This window comes from Pelodiscus sinensis, chromosome 20 (assembly GCF_049634645.1).
Source record: "Pelodiscus sinensis isolate JC-2024 chromosome 20, ASM4963464v1, whole genome shotgun sequence".
NCBI classification, from domain to species: Eukaryota; Metazoa; Chordata; order Testudines; family Trionychidae; genus Pelodiscus; species Pelodiscus sinensis.
In genome coordinates, this window is record NC_134730.1 from 18,955,010 (window position 1) to 18,970,873 (window position 15,864).

The 15,864-nt window shown below is 43.9% G+C and overlaps 1 protein-coding gene across 1 annotated transcript in view; it reads left to right on the top strand.

Annotated features, from left to right (window-relative positions):
* Nucleotides 1-15,502, top strand: part of SCPEP1 (serine carboxypeptidase 1) — a 29,963-nt gene extending 14,461 nt beyond the window's left edge. Inside the window, exons 9-13 of the mRNA XM_075903841.1 lie at nt 805-889; nt 1,814-1,927; nt 2,915-3,052; nt 8,966-9,129; nt 14,320-15,502. Of these exons, the coding sequence (XP_075759956.1) occupies nt 805-889; nt 1,814-1,927; nt 2,915-3,052; nt 8,966-9,129; nt 14,320-14,388 (570 nt within the window). The 3' untranslated portion in view covers nt 14,389-15,502. The remainder of the gene's footprint in view (nt 1-804; nt 890-1,813; nt 1,928-2,914; nt 3,053-8,965; nt 9,130-14,319) is intronic.
* Nucleotides 15,503-15,864: the final 362 nt, after the last annotated feature.

Sequence of the window (15,864 nt, forward strand, 5' to 3'; positions counted from 1 at the left end):
AATCAAGCACGTCGAAACTGCTAATGAAGCAGGGATTTAAATATCCCCTGCTTCATTAGCATAAACATGGCCGCTGCTTTTTTTCGAAATGGAGCTTTTTCGGAAAAAAACGGCAGTCTAGACACGGATCTGTTGAAAATAAACCCTTTTTCGACAGATCCTGTATTCCTCAAAAAATGAGAGTTACAGGATCTGTCGAAAAAGAGTTTATTTTCGACACATCTGCGTCTAGACTGCCGTTTGGTTTGTTTGTTTTTTCAAAAAAGCTCCATTTCGAAAAAAAGCGGTGGCCATGTTTATGCTAATGAAGTGCGGGATATTTAAATCCCTGCTTCATTAGCAATTTCGACATGCCTAATCTACATCTTTCTGTCAATAGAGAGGTGTAGTTTAGACGCAGCCAGGGAGATATGTGGCACTGAGGTTATGGCTGCAGCATCTCCAGAGCGAGATGGGGAGGTGGGATTCCAGGGGAATGCCACCTTTTCAAGGCTGGGAAGGAAAATCAGTAGCAAAGTGTGCGTACTCTCCCTTTCTCTCTCTTTCTCTCACCAGTTGTGTGTTAACTTTGGGAATGTTCCCAAAATCCATCATCAAAAAAGAAGGGAGCAAGGCACCAGCAGCCCTTCCCAAAAGGCCTCTTTCAAAATAGAGCCCAAATGGGGAACAAAGTAAGACCCCATTTCAGAAGGAAACATTGATCACTCTCTGGTCCAGGCAGGGAGTGCAACCTTCATGTCGGATTTTTTTTTCTTTTGACGTGAAATGTCCAGTCTAATATCGCCTGTTCTCTCACTCTTTCAGAATACGGACAATGTAAATTTCTATAACATCCTCACTAAGAAGTCTCCAGATCTCAAAGCCTCGAAACATAAAAACATCCTTCTTGGTAAGTTGAGGGCGGATGGTTCTGAAGTTCAGCTTCCAAAGGCCTGATTTGCAGAAGTGCTGAGCACCCAAACCTGTTGTTGTAGACTGTAGGAACTGCCTACCTAGGACATCTTGCAAAAATGCCTCCATAATTTTCAAGTGCTGAACCTACCTGTCTCCATACAGAGGGGGCTTAAAGGATCCTCTTGTGGGATATATGACTGCTCTTTTTTGTGGCATGTGATTTCAGCTAGATACATGCTCTGGCTATTAATCATGAGCAGTAGTAAATATGTTACTGTGGAACTTCACAAATTATACCCTCCAAATCTTTGCATGTCTCATTTCCAAGAAGGATACCCAAATGGTCTTCCATCCATGCAGACGATCTGATTAGACTCTTGTCTCCATCAATCTTCACAGCCTCACTTCTGCATTCCCTTTAAATATTTATATGGAAATAAAATTGGTTTTTTTTAATTACTGTGTCTCTATTGGCTCCAAGAGACAGATAAACAGTGGAGGGATCAGGTGAAGGGTTCTCCTTACTTTCAAAAGTAACAAATGGTTGCAGTTCAGAACTAACTCGTCTGGTGATGAGATGTGTTTATGTCCGGACTTATCAACTAATGCAGAAACTTAATCCCAGAAAGGTAATGTTGGGAACAATCTGCATTGGCAGAAAAAGGAACTAGACAATGTCTACTGACCATGTGATAGGCTGATTCTATCTTCTACTGATGACCTTTCAAAATCAGCAAGTTTTTTTTTCTGTGTACTATTGCAGTGTCAGTAGAAGAGAGTTTCTCAGATCGGAACTGAATGAACCTCAATAGACATGTTTTTGTCTGGTGCTTATCAGACACCATCTTAGTACATATTCATTGTCTTTAAATCCAACACTCTATGCTGCGAAGTAAACACTTTTTTTCTTTCCTTTCAGTTAATCTTTACCGGAACCACGTCCAACGTCTGCATACAGACAGCTTAAGTGACCTGATGAATGGACCCATTCGAAAGAAGCTGAGAATCATCCCTGACTCTGTTAAGTGGGGAGGTATGTTCCTACCTTCTGGCATGGCTCTAAAAGCAACTTTTCACAGAGATGCGTCTACACTACTGGGCTTACTCGAAATAAGCTACATAAATTGAGCTACGTCAATTGCATTTCTTATTTCGAAATAGCTTATTGGTCTACACCGCACTTATTTCAAAATAAAGCACTCTTCCTCCAGCTGCCCTTACTTCATGTACAATGAGGGTTACAGGAGTCGGAGTAAGAAGTCCTCCAGCTTGACAGTATTTCAACACTATTTCGAAATAACTGCCTGCTGTGTAGACGTGGACTAAGTTATTTCGGAATGGCGCTAGTTATGTCGAAATAGTGTTGCAGTGTAGACGTACCCTAGCACAATAGTCTAGACTAGTCTGTCCAAAGCAACCTGGATGCTGTACCAGATAAGGCTGCCTGACTTGCTTGTTAAAATTCTTATCCTGCTTGGGCCCAGCTGTTGGACAGGGAACTGTGCAGGTCTATGGGTATAGGTCCTTGGAGCTTTCTGTCTAGTTTACCCGGGTCTTGCCAGGTGCACACCCTGGAAGGGAGAGTTTGCTTCATACGTGAGCAGCTCTGTGTGTGAAGAATTCCTATCCAGTCTCCTCTGCTGGAAAGCAGATGCTGTGAGCATACAGGGAAGGGAGAGTGTGAATCAGACCTGAGAGCAATGCTGAATACCTGCCAACAGCCCTCCAGATTTGAAATGGGAGATGGAAACTGACAAAATCCGCAGGTGTTGTACTGTTAGAAACACATGCTCTGCTTTTTTGATATCCCCTGTATATATGTGGAACTTGGCCATTCTCCATTTCTCTCCACTGATTCAGACTGATCCTTGTGGTCTGGAATGCACCATTCTAGCGCTTGCTTTTACGCAGCAACATACTGCATTTCAACTCTTGGCAAGTCCTGCTGCTGATGCCTCAGTTGAAAGATGACAGACTTAGTCGGTGCCGCTTTTTTTCATGTTTGGATCCACATGAATAGGTCAGTCAGAAGACGTCTTCTTACACATGGCTGGAGACTTCATGAAGCCTGTTACTGATATCGTGGATGCGCTGCTGGATGCCAGTATCAATGTTACCGTCTATAACGGGCAGCTGGATCTCATTGTGGACACCATGGGTAAGAAGATTTTTGGTGGGGAGCAAAATGGGTGGGGAGTAAGATACACACTGGTCATTAATAACTGTACTTGAATCTGAATTGCAGCCCTTATACAATCCCTCTCATCTATAGTAATGGGGACGACATAAGTACTAGAACAGTGTACTTTGAGAAACACTGTGCTAGAATATCTGAGCACCTCAGTCTTTTTTAAATGTATTTATCCTCACAACCAGTGTTCCCGCTAAACTGTGTGGCAGCACAGCTTCACAGGCGATTCATCAACCCCGCCCAGTCAGAGGCTCAGGGTTCTGTGCGGGGGAACCTGGGTGGGACTGATGAATCACCTGTGAAGCTGTGCTGCCTAGCAGCTTAAAGGGAACACTGCTCACAACACCTCTGTGAGGAAGAGCTGCCAGGAAAAGCCACATGGGCCATACACTCTAGATCAGTTTCCCAATTTTATTTGGCCACGGAACCCTTTTAAATTAGGAAGAATTTCGAGGAACCCCTACAGCCGGGGGAGGGAGGGATTTGTTGAGGGCGGGGAAAAAGGGAAGTGGACCAGGGAGACTTGCTTTGGAAATGCAGAGTGGCAGCGGGGGAGGGGAGGTGTCTGAAAGCCGGCGGGAAACCAGAGAAGGAGCCAGCGTCTTTGTACACCGGCTCCTCTCTGTTTCTTTAAGGCGGGGGGAGTGGGGGAGGATCATCAAGTTCTGGCTGAACTCTTACTTTCGCTTTGCAGAACCCTGGGGTTCCACGGAGCACCATTTGGGAAACACTGCTCTGGATACATATTTGCAGCCCCTGTGATAAGGCTGGGGAGGGGTTTGGTTTTGGAAGGACATGATGAAGCTGGCAGCCCCTGACTATCCCATCCTTGGTCAGACTCGTGTGTTTGGTTCCCCTCCTTTCCCATGAGCAGAGGGAAGCTAAGGGAGCCGTTAGTCCTTGAGAGCGCTGATTCTTCCATGGAGCTTTCCACTGAGGCAATTGAACAGACCCAGAAAAGTTTGTTTGCAGAGCTGTATACTTAACAATCCCGGAATAATTCTCAGTTAATTAGATTAAGGCCCACTCTGCTAAGAGCCATGGCTCTATGCTGATGTGACTGGCGGTAAATGATGGTATCTGAAAACATTTTTTTTTTCACCTATGGCAAAATAAGATCACTCAAAGCAAATTTGAAAAGCAGTGCAAAATGGTTTTTGAGCCGTTTTTTTGTTTGTTTGTTTGTTTTGACAGACTTTCTTTCAGAAATTCCAAGTGACTTATAAAATACTCACAGTGGCATGAGATATCTTAAGATGCCCCAAAATGGGCACAATGAGTCACTCTGTAAATTATGCAAAGCTTCTCTATGTGCCCATAGTTCCAGCTCAGTCTGCCGATGCTGTCAGTGTGGCTCTCTTCCTACAGCCCTAAATAACAGCTGTGCACTCAGATTGTCCACATGGCAACCAATTCTGCTGGCAAACAGGCAAACTGAGTAGAGCTGGCTGGAAAATCGGCTCCACCCCACCCCTGCAGAAAAAGTTGCGCTTTTGATTTTTTCCCCCCCCTCAAATCAAAATATTTTAATTAGAAAAAGCTTCCATGGTGCCTCAGAAACTTGTAGTTCAGGTGCCTCTTGCTTCCATTCTTTACAGATTGAGCTCCCTGTACCCCCAGCACCTCCTATGATGCATCAGTCTCATCTGGGATTTTGCTAGTGACAGGAGGTGGTTGCATCATGGGAGCCACTGGCCGTGTTTCATCATGGGAGATGTAGTCCAGCTGGGGAGCCCAATCCATAAAAAAGAATGGGGATGTGAGGACACCAAACTACAATTCCCATGAGACATCACAGCTAGCCAAATCTACTATATATTTGAGCGAGTTTGTCTATCTGTGAGTGTGTCGGTCTGTTTTTGTTCAAGAACGCCTCGTAAACAGTAAGAGTTAGGATCTCCAAATTCCATCTACAGCTTGCTCTTATCATAACTTTAAAGCAAGGTAAGAGTTTGGTTGTGCCAGGATGTGCTTCGAATGGGATTATTTTCTGTATGGTTTTATCAGAAGCTGACAGAATCACCAGGCAGGTGAAAGGGTCTGGCTGGGGGCACTCCCTCTCTACCCAGGACTGCCACAACCCTGAGTCTCTTCTCCCTCCTTCAGCTTCCTTTAGGCAGGGTTCAGGAGGGCTGAAGCTTGCCCCCCTCACCTCCTCGATTCATAAGCATATTGCTGACTATTCCCCTTCATCAGGGATCAAGGGGAAAGTGCACAGTTTGCTGCATTTCTCTCTCTGTCTGGAGAGTGTGGGGGGCAGACGAACTTGGACCTACCCCAGCCGGAGGACATGCACCCCTCTCCCAGATGCCCACTGGAGGTGCAGCAGCCATGGAGAGGCGCTTCTCACCTGGCCTCAAGCTGCTATGGTGAGAGAGAGTTGCGAGTTGTCCTCTCTCCCACGGGCAGACTGCCTACTGAACTCCTCACCCCTCAACCCCACCCCAGTGCAATGATTTACATGAAGAAAAACAAACAAACAAGAGATAAGGACTTGAGCAATGCCTGAAAAGTCTTCTGGTTGAAATATTTTTGTTTTCCAGGCATTTGTTATCTAGATTATATGAAACTCTTCATAGAAAGTGGCTGCTTCCCATGGTAGATGTATGCTAGATATTGGGAAGACCAACATCTAGCAGCTACTTTTTGTGAAAAGTTTCATCTAATCAACATTTTTGAAACACAGTTTTGACAGAATTTTTTCCAGTGCTCGTCAAGAGCATGAAGTGCCTATGAGGAACAACTGTCTTGTGGCACAGCCTCTGCATTGGGATTTAGAAGATAGGGGTTCTGTTCCTAACAGTTCTAAAAACTTTCTACATGACCTTTGGTGATGCCACTCCAGTTCTTCTTCAGTTTCACCACCTTTCCTCCCCTGCTATCTGAAAATGGGGATCATAATATTTCCCTACACTCAGGGTTGCCAACGATAAATTCATGGTACTACAGTAATAAATGCCCTAAGTAAACCTATAAATAGTTATCCCCCAGGAGTTGCCCTAACTTATGATTTGAGGTGAATAGGCCCCTACACTAAACCAGCTTTTGTGAGGTACAAAGTGATGGTTTTGTCTCTCCAGCCAAACTGGAGGATGGCTGCAGCTCTGAGTTGTGCCTTTTGAGATGTGCGGCTCAGAATCTGACCTTCAGTCTTGAGGACACTGCTAACCATCGATCCATGAGGAATAAGATTCACTGTTGGAAACTTGCTTTGCAACAGCATTCGGAAGTAGAAAATAAGTTTAAGGGAAATGCTGGGCTAGGCCTCCGATCACAGGGGCTGGGAGATACATTCCACGCTAAGAATTTGATCTCCTTATTTACCTCCAGCTTCTTGAATTACATAGTATGACATAATTCCTAACTATGTCAATGTACTATAGTCTGCCAAGAGCAGCAATACAAACCTTGCTACTCCTGTGATGAAGCCAACAACAGAGGTAGATCCTGTTTTTGTTGCTCTCTGACACTGGCCATTATTGGGGATTTGATTTACTTCTGTGTCTTCTCTTTATGTCTTTCTAGGTCACCAGTATAACCTGTGATGCGTATTTTATTGTTAGCTGTTTTTACTACATGCTAGGTATTTTAAAGCACAAATAAAAATTCCCTCATTTCCCAAAGCATGAATAATTGAGTTATCTTTCTGGTCTGATGCTCTGATTCTCTGGCTATGTCTACACCACAGAGCTTTTCTGCGATACCGGAGGTATCCCGGAAAATCTATGCCGCATTCAAGGAACGCATCTGCTTTTTCGGAACAGTTTCCAAAAAAGAAGACCTATTATTTCAGCATCCCTGTATTCCTCACAGTATTAGGAATAAGGGATGTTCTGAAAGATGAGGTTTTTCCAAAATTTAGCCCTGTGTAGACGGGCCAAATTTCGGAAGAGCCTCTTTTGAAAAAAAGCAGAAAAAGGTACACAAATTTGCAGTTCTGCAATTGGCCATCAGGGTTTTCTTGCGCAAGAGCATTCATGAAGTGTGGAAGCTCTCTTATGCAAAAGCACATTGCTTTTGCAATGTGCTTTTGTGGTGTAGACGCGCTTTTGCACAGGAAGTGGTGGCGGAAGATCTCTTCTGCAAAAAGCTTCTTGCGCAAAAACCCTTCAGTGTAGACAAAGCCTCGGTATTACCACAACAGAAACCATCAGAAGTGACACAATGAGTGAGCCTAATGATTAGTCTGGAGCGGGTGGTGTTACAGGACATGTACACCCATCCAAAAGCACATGCTTGCTCAATGTGTATATTGGCAGTTGCTCAAAAGTTTTGACTTGTCTCTGTGACTTTGCACTTGGGATACCTAATGTGGATCACTGCAACATCACACTCTGTAGCAAATCCGTCAGTCTTCATTCTGTTTCCTTTTTCTCCTGTGTGAAGTCTCCTGTACTGAGCTGGACAAAAATTCTCCTGTCGTATGGAATTTTATTACTGGAATGTCTCCGCTCCTAACAGCTAAGAAAATATGGCACAAAATATTTCCTTTTCCATTCCTTTTGCTGGACAGCCCAGCAATCAATAATTCTGTACATAGATCTTATTTAGGATGGGAAAACTGGTAAGACACTTTGGATTGCCACAAACTGCTAATTTTGACGGGGGAGGGGAATCAAACTGCACTTTTCCAGCATAATTGGGTAACAGAGTAGTGGTTTTAAAAACAATAGCTTTTTTAATGTGTGTTGGAACTGGCCTCACTGTTTGCTGTCTCAATATTTATGTTCCCTAGCTTGCTCTTGAAACAAATGTTGGCTTTTCTGAGTCTCTTGGCTAAATGACTAACAAACAGCAAATCAAGGGCCCTCGTCATGGCTGTTTCCAATCTGTGAAGTGGCCTCTGAGTGCTTGTGTTGGAAACTGTCAACTTGATCCTGCAAAAGGCTGAACAGCCTTAGTTCCTACAACCTTGAGGATAGTTAGTGAGTCCAGCAACTTGCGGGAGTGGTGTTTATATTTACGCTCAGAGCCAGAACGAGGCTTATTTTGCCAAAGCGTATATGGTAGTGGGAACTACCTAACAGTGGTCCCTCTGCTTCTTGTTTCCTCCCCCCTTCTCCCCTATTTATTTTGGGTCTGGATGTCTTAAACTCATAACTCCGGTCATCTGAGAAAGTGGGCTGTGCCCATGAAAGCTCATGATACCATCTATATGTTTTGTTAGTCTATAAAAGTGCTACCAGACTTTGAGTTTGGTTGTTTGAGTTCCTTCCTGCCAGGGTATCCCTCATTAGGTTCTGTGTAGGAAGGGAGAGCTTCAGGATGGTGTACAGGAAAGGGAATGAAAATGTGTTGGAGTCGCAAATGCTGCCAGTTCTCCCAGATCTCCCTTTCCACATTGCGTTTTTGCTTGAATCTGAATATTGCTGGAATACCGACACAAGGTGATCTGAAGAGTGAAGCTTGTGCCCTGGAGAGGCAGTGTAGTCCAACGAGCAGGGCACTGGTCTGGCATTCAAGAGATTTGGGTTTTGTGTCCAGCTGTGCCATTAACCTGCTAGGTAACCAAGTACAGGCTGCTTCACTCTGTGTCTCTTTCCCTCTTGCCATTGGTATGTCTTGTCTACTAGCTTGTGAGCCCCTCAGAGCCAGACTGTCTGCGACTTTTAGAATTGATCAAAACCTTTGGATCATCTTCTGGAATTTCCACCAAACTTTGGCCACCTGGTGAAGAAAATCCTTTTGAAAAATTTCATTAAAACTTCTTTGGTTACAAAAACAATTACTGAACATTCACAAATTTGTGACTGTCTATACTCACTTTATATTTGTTCATATAGTGTCTAGAATAATGGGACACCTGATTTCTTTTGGGACCTTGAGATGCTGCCTTACTATAAATAATAATAAAACATAATTCTTTTATCCCTAATTTAGGCCAGGAGGCATGGGTTCGGAAACTGAAATGGCCTAAACTGAAGCAGTTCAGCCAACAGAGGTGGAAGGCTCTATATGTATCTCCAGAATCCACTGAGACAGCTGCTTTCTATAAGTCCTATGAGAACTTGGCTTTCTACTGGATTCTCAAGGCTGGGCACATGGTAAATAGCACATTTGCTGAAAAGAAACCTAATATCTGTCAAGTTGTATCTGCCTGCTTTGCCTGCATAAAATGGCTAAATGCTTTCCCACATTTTCCTACGAGGAGAGGCTGAGGGAGTTGGGTCTGTTGAGTCTGCAGAAGAAAAGAGTGAGGGGGGATTTGATAGCAGCCTTCAACTTCCTGAAGGGAGATTCCAAAGAGGCTGGAGAAAGGCTGTTCACAGTAGTGATGGATGGCAGAACAAGGAACAATGGTCTCAAGTTGCGGTGGGAGAGGTCAAGGTTGGATATTAGGAAAAACTATTTCACTAGGAGGGTGGTGAAGCACTGGAATGGGTTACTTAGGGAAGTAGCGGAGTCTCCATCCCTAGAGGTGTTTATGTCCCAGCTTGACAAAGCCCTGGCTGGGTTGATTTAATTGGGATTGGTCCTGCCTTTGGCAGGGGGCTGGACTTGATGGCCTTTTAGGGTCTCTTCCAGAACATCCAACTGGAGCAGAGGGAAATGATCCCAAAGATGGAACCCTCCTTCCACATGATGTTGTGGTATCCTCTCGCACTGAGGATACCTCTCCAGAGGAGGGAACTCCAGTTTTAGGAAAAGACAGGTTTAAGTATTTAGGGGATTCAGTCATTAGAAACAGACAGCTGGGTTTGTGATGACCGGGAGAACCGCATGGTGCTTTGTCTGCCTGGTGCGAAGGTTACAGATCTCTAAAGTCTATCAATATGTGTCAGGTGTAGTGCTGGGGAGGAGCTAGTGGTCATGGTACATGTAGGTACTAATGACAAAGGGAGGGATAGGAGAGAGGTCCTGGAGGCAAAATTTAGACTGCTAGGAAAGAGACTGAAATTCAGAACTTTAATGATAGCATGCTCTGAAATGCTTCCATACACAGGACCAGGTAGACAGGCAGAATGGCAGGTTCTCAATGTGTGAATGAGGTGATAATGTAAGGAGGAGGAGGTTTAGATTTATTAGGAACTGGGGAAACTTTGGGGAAAGTGGGAGCCTATAAAAGAAGGATAGGTTCCACCTAAACCAAAATGGAACCAGATTTCTGGTACTTAAAGGTTGCAGAGCAGTTTTTAAACTAAGGGCTGGGGGGAAGCTGACAGGTGCTGGGGGGCACATGGATTGGACAGATACATACTAGTGTAGACATGGCCTTAGAGATTCTCTATGTCCTAGTAAAGAGGAGAGGATGAAGATGATAAAATGTATCAGGTGAGAAGCAGTCAAATGAAAGAGTCACATTTAATGACATCAGGTAATGACAGACAGCTAAGTAGTGACAAGTTTTTAAACTGCTTACAGGTTGAACCTCTGTAGTTCAGCGCCCTTGGGACCTGACCAGTGCCAAACCAGAGAATTTGCTGGACAATGGGAGGTCAATATTGCCTAGCAGCATTACCAACACTTCCCCTGCTTCCTGGGGTAAATTAGAGCTAAATAATAGCACAGAACACTGAGAGCCAGGACTGGGGAGTGTAACAAACTTAATGGACCACGGGAAACTTGGCCACACCTATGATAAGTGGACATCCAGCTAAATAAAATCATGCTGGACCACGGATGTTGCTGGACCAGCAAGTGCTAGAGTAGAGAGGTTCAATATGTATCTACAAACCCTAGAAATCTAAAAAATAATATGCGCGAACTAGAGGACCATGTATTAAAGGAGGATATTGATATAATAGGCATCACAGAAATTTGGTGGAATGAGGCTAATCAATGGGACACAGTAATACCAGGGTACCAAATAGATCGGAAGGACAGAATAAGTCATGCTGTTGGGGGACTGATACGATGTGAAAGAAAGCATAAAATCAAATGAAGTGAAAATCTTAAATGAACCAAAATGTTCTATAGACTCTTTCTGGATAGTAATTCTGTGCTCTAATAATATGAATATAACAGTAGGGGTATATTACTGACCACCTGACCAGGATGTTGATAAGAACAGCCGTACTGCACTAGACCAAAAGTCCATCTAACCAAGTATGCTGTTTTCTGACAGTGACAAATGCCAGATGCCCCAGAAGGAATGAACAGAACAGGTAATAATCAAGTGATCCCTCCCCTGTTGCTCATTCCCAGTTTCTGACAACAGGCTCGGGACACTATTCTTAACCATCATGTCTAATAGCCATTGATGGACCTATCCTCCATGAATTTATCTAGCTCTTTTTTTAAACCCTCTTAAAGACCTGTCCTTCACCACATCCTATCGCAAGGAGTTCCACAGTGTGTTGCATGGAGAAGTACTTCCTCTTGTTTGTTTTAAACATACTGCCTATTAATTTCATTTGGTGACTCCTAGTTCTTATGTAAGGGTACTAGTAAGTGATATGATAGAGGTCTACAAAATCATGGCTGTTGTGGAGAAAGAAAATAAGGAAACATTGTTTACTTGCTCCCATAACTAGGGGTCACCAAATAAAATTAATAGCAGGTTTAAAACAAACAAAAGGTTTAAAACAACACACAGTCAACCTGTGGAACTCCTTGCTAAGGGTTGTTGTGAAGGCCAGGTTTTTAACAGGGTTCAAAAAAGATTTAGATAAGTTCATGGAGGACAGATCCATCAATGGCTATTAGCCAGTATGAACAGGAATGGTGTCCCTAGCCTCTCTTGTCAGGAGCTGGGAATGGGCAAGAGGCGACGATCACTTGAAGAGAACAGGTAATAATCATTCCCTCTGGGGCATCTGGCATTTGTCACTGTTGGAAGGCAGAATACTGGGCTAGATGGACCTTTGGTCTGAGCCAATATGGCCTTTTGTGTATGTTCTTAAGGTTAATTAACTTCCTGGATTGGAGATCTGGCTTACAATCAGACTTTGAATAATACCCCTGACGAGACTTAATGGAACTAATTCTCCATTTCTCTTTATTAGTGTAAAGGACTATGCATTATGTAGAGCACAGATTGTAAAATGCTACCTTTCTGGTATGGTAGCATTTTACACTGAATACTTTGCTGGGGTTTAATTGACCATTGAACAAGGTAATGGAAAAATCAGATCCTTATTGAATCTTGTCTCTCTGAATTGTTTACGCAATGAGCAGTAATCTGCATTTCACCCATCTACATTGCGTTATGAAGAATGGATGTTTCTACTGTATTAAGAAAATGGAATCTTTATGTACTATTCAACAATCCAGAACCATAGGCAGAGGGTAAATCTTAACTGCACTTTCCTTGCAGACTCCAAAATACAACAATCCAATTCAACCCACATATTGAAGCTTGCTTAAGGGAAGACCACCCAACTGTATTTAGCAGCTTCCCACATTTCTGAAACAGGAAACAGTTTCAGAACATAGCTACTTCATTCACTTCTGTTTCTTGGCCTTGCAGTGGAATTTCCCATAACTAGATGCTTTTAGGTCTTAATTGTATATTTGTGACCACCAGCCTCATGTGCTGATAGCTGCACCATTTCTTTCTCTTCTTATCAGAAAAGCCTTAATACATATAGGCTGTGTCTAGACTGGCAAGTTTTTCCGCAAAATCATTTGATTTTGCGGAAAAACTTGCAAGCTGTCTACACTGGCCGCTTGAATTTCCGCATGAACACTGACAATCTCATGTAAGACCGTCAGTGATCTTGTGGAAATACTATGCTGCTCCCATTCGGGCAAAAGTCTTTTTCCGAAAGACTTTTGCGCAAAAGGGCCAGCGTAGACAGCACAGTAGTGTTTTCCGTGAAAATGGCGATCGGGGCTTTTTTGCGGAAAACCGCGTCTAGATTGGCCACGGACGCTTTTCCGCAAAAAGTGCTTTTGCGGAAAAGCATCCTGCCAATCTAGACGTGCTTTTCCAAAAATGCTTTTAACGGAAAACTTTTCCATTAAAAGCATTTTCAGAAAATCATGCCAGTGTAGACGTAGCCATACACCTTCTCCCTTAATGCCCCTCCAGAAATGTTACCAGTAGGAGTACTAAAATGCAGAAGGAAGGGACTGAAGAGTTGATTATACTTTCACTGGCATTTGTTTTTAAACGGGAGTATGTCTGTAATCTTCAGTAAAGCTACTCCCACTGGAGTAAAATTAGCATGAGATCAGAATTAGGCTTTGTGTCTTCCTGCCAGCAACCTTGATACAAAACAAACACCAAACTGCATCATTTAATTTCACTAGTCCTAGAACAGTAGTTCTCAAAACCTGCTCAATGTAAATCTTTGTGGACCACCAGCCAGCCACCTATGATGACAAGGTGGGTGTAGAAGGTAGTGGAAGTGCAAGATCTGAGTGGCAGGGAAGGTGCAGGAGTGGGCTGAGGGTGGGGGTGCGGTCAGAAGGGAGGATGCAGAAGCAGGGGGTGGGTGGAGGGTCTTGGTGGGAGGGTGTGTGTGTGTGAAAGTGCAATGGGGGTACAGGGTATGATAAGGGGGGCACCACCCTGGCCCCATACCCCCAGGCATCACCCCGTGCTACTCCCATTGGCCGGGATGCCAGCCAATGGGAACAGCAGGGAAAGCCTCTAGGTGAGTTCCTTCAGCTGGAGGGAGGAGGAGCGGCAGCACATGGCATTGCTTCCTCCCCCGGGCAAGCTGGCCCTGGCCCATAAGGCTCCCTCCCTCCCTGCAGCAGGGAGCCAGTGCTGGCTCTTTAGGTTTGCAGGGGTGGGGGGAGTGTGGGGCTGGACCACCAGCATGGGCTCCCCCCAACAGGAGGGGGTGGGGTTGGATGGGGTGGGGTGGGGGGTGATGAGCTTCAAGCCCACAACCCACCTGCAAGATGGTGGTGCACTACTAGAGGTCCTTGGACCACACTTTGAGAACCACTGTCCTAGAACAATAGCCTAAGCTTGCATCTAGGCTGGGGCATTCACATAGCTGAATATCTGCTGGAGGCACCTAGAATTTGCCTCTAATGTTGTCAGCTCTTACTGCTTGGAAGGAAGATTGGCTTCTGTTTAAGGCATAAGACTGGGAGTTAGGAGGCCTGTTTTCTCTTCCTGGCTCTGACAGATTGCTATTTGACCTTGGGAATGTTGTCTCTGTTTCCCCCTTTTTACCGGATTGCAATTATCATTCAAGAGTACTTTGCATAATGCACTAATATCATGGAGCAGGTTGGAAGGCGGTCCTAGACAGCAAACTAAGTATGTGTGACTATGAAACATCTAGAGCAATCTGCTTCTGCAGAGCAATTAACACACTCTTTCCCTATGGCAGGTACCAGCTGATCAAGGGGACATGGCGTTGAAAATGGTCAGGATGGTGACACAACAAAAACACTGGTGACATGGATGCCAGCTGGTATGGTTTTCATGTAAAACTCCAGTGCATTAGCAGAACTTGTGCCACAGGCTGAACTTCAGAAGAAACAATCACTGTTTGGAAAGTGCAAGGCCTCTGAGGTTGTTCTTAAATGAAATGTTGCCCTTGAATTTGGAAACTGTGATTCTCTGCCTCAGTGCTGCTCACATTGACTTTTCCTGTGGGAACTTCACTGTGATAAAAGTGTGCAGCTGCTTCCTTTAGACAAATGCCCTTTGTTTATGCACCAGTGTTAAGAAGAGTTTGCTGCTTTAAAAATTCAGCTTCAGGCAGCAAACCTGCTTCCATAAGCGATGGATGCTTTTTTCCTAAATGGATGACTTGGCATCTGAGTTAGACAGCATTGCCTGCACCCTAGATGCTGCAGAGTGGTTGGGCTATGCTTTCATTTGACCAGATCCAGTTTGGACTGAGGTGTGTGTTCATACTGAACCACTCTCTTCTATTCTTCATCATCGTTGTGCATTATCCAAAAAAAAAAAAAAAAGTTAATGCACTCAGTGCCCCACAAACATCTGTCAGTAAAATCTTCCTTTTCCCATTATTCAAACAAGAAGGCCATGGATACTTACTATAGTGTGAGTAAAATGACCCAATGGTTTCTCTCCATGGAATAAATCCAAGTTCTAATGGATAAGAGTTTCTGTGCTCCTGGGCTCACTCCAGAAACTGAAAAGAGGAAGGTTATTTGAGCAATAAGGAAGAGGCATAAATCAGAACAAATTACCCCATCCATATTTTGCTAGTTTTGGATTAACTCTTGCAGTGAGCTATTGGCTTTGCAGTTTGAAGTGGAGATTCTTTGTTTTCACTTGAACTGGGATAAATATAATTACAAATGAAGTTGTACAGCTGCAACCTCCTTAAAAAAATTGCCCCCTTTTTATTGACACTCTTGCAAGAAGCACAGCAACTTGTTCCAGTTGCCAGAATCCTAAATAAGTAGCAAACAGCCCTTTGCCTCTCCACATCTGAAACTTCAGAGCATTAGCTTGCAGCGATGGCGATGTAAGTCTGTGTAAACACATGTGCAAGAATTCTGCTGGTACAGCATCAATAAACCATCTCTCTCCTCTTATACTTGAGCTGGAACTATTTTTGCATTGCCAAAACTCCCTATCGCACCATCTACCTTTCCAATAAACCAGTGGATCTCACTTAAATGCTGCGTCTTTTGGAATCAAGTTAATTTGAGGCCTAAATACTTGTACCTCTAGGGTCTGGCTTTGGGGGATAAAACCCTCAATGCTAAATAATTGATCCAACCGTTTCAACTTTGCTGATATATTTTGATCTTTTGTCACATTTAACATATTCCTAAAGCCAAAAAAAAAAAAAGCCTGAAGCAATGGTGGGCAAACTGGGGCACATTGGGGTTCTATGTGTGCCCTAGGCACAGGTTACCAGATTCTGCTGGTTTTCATCTGCGTAGTTATTTTC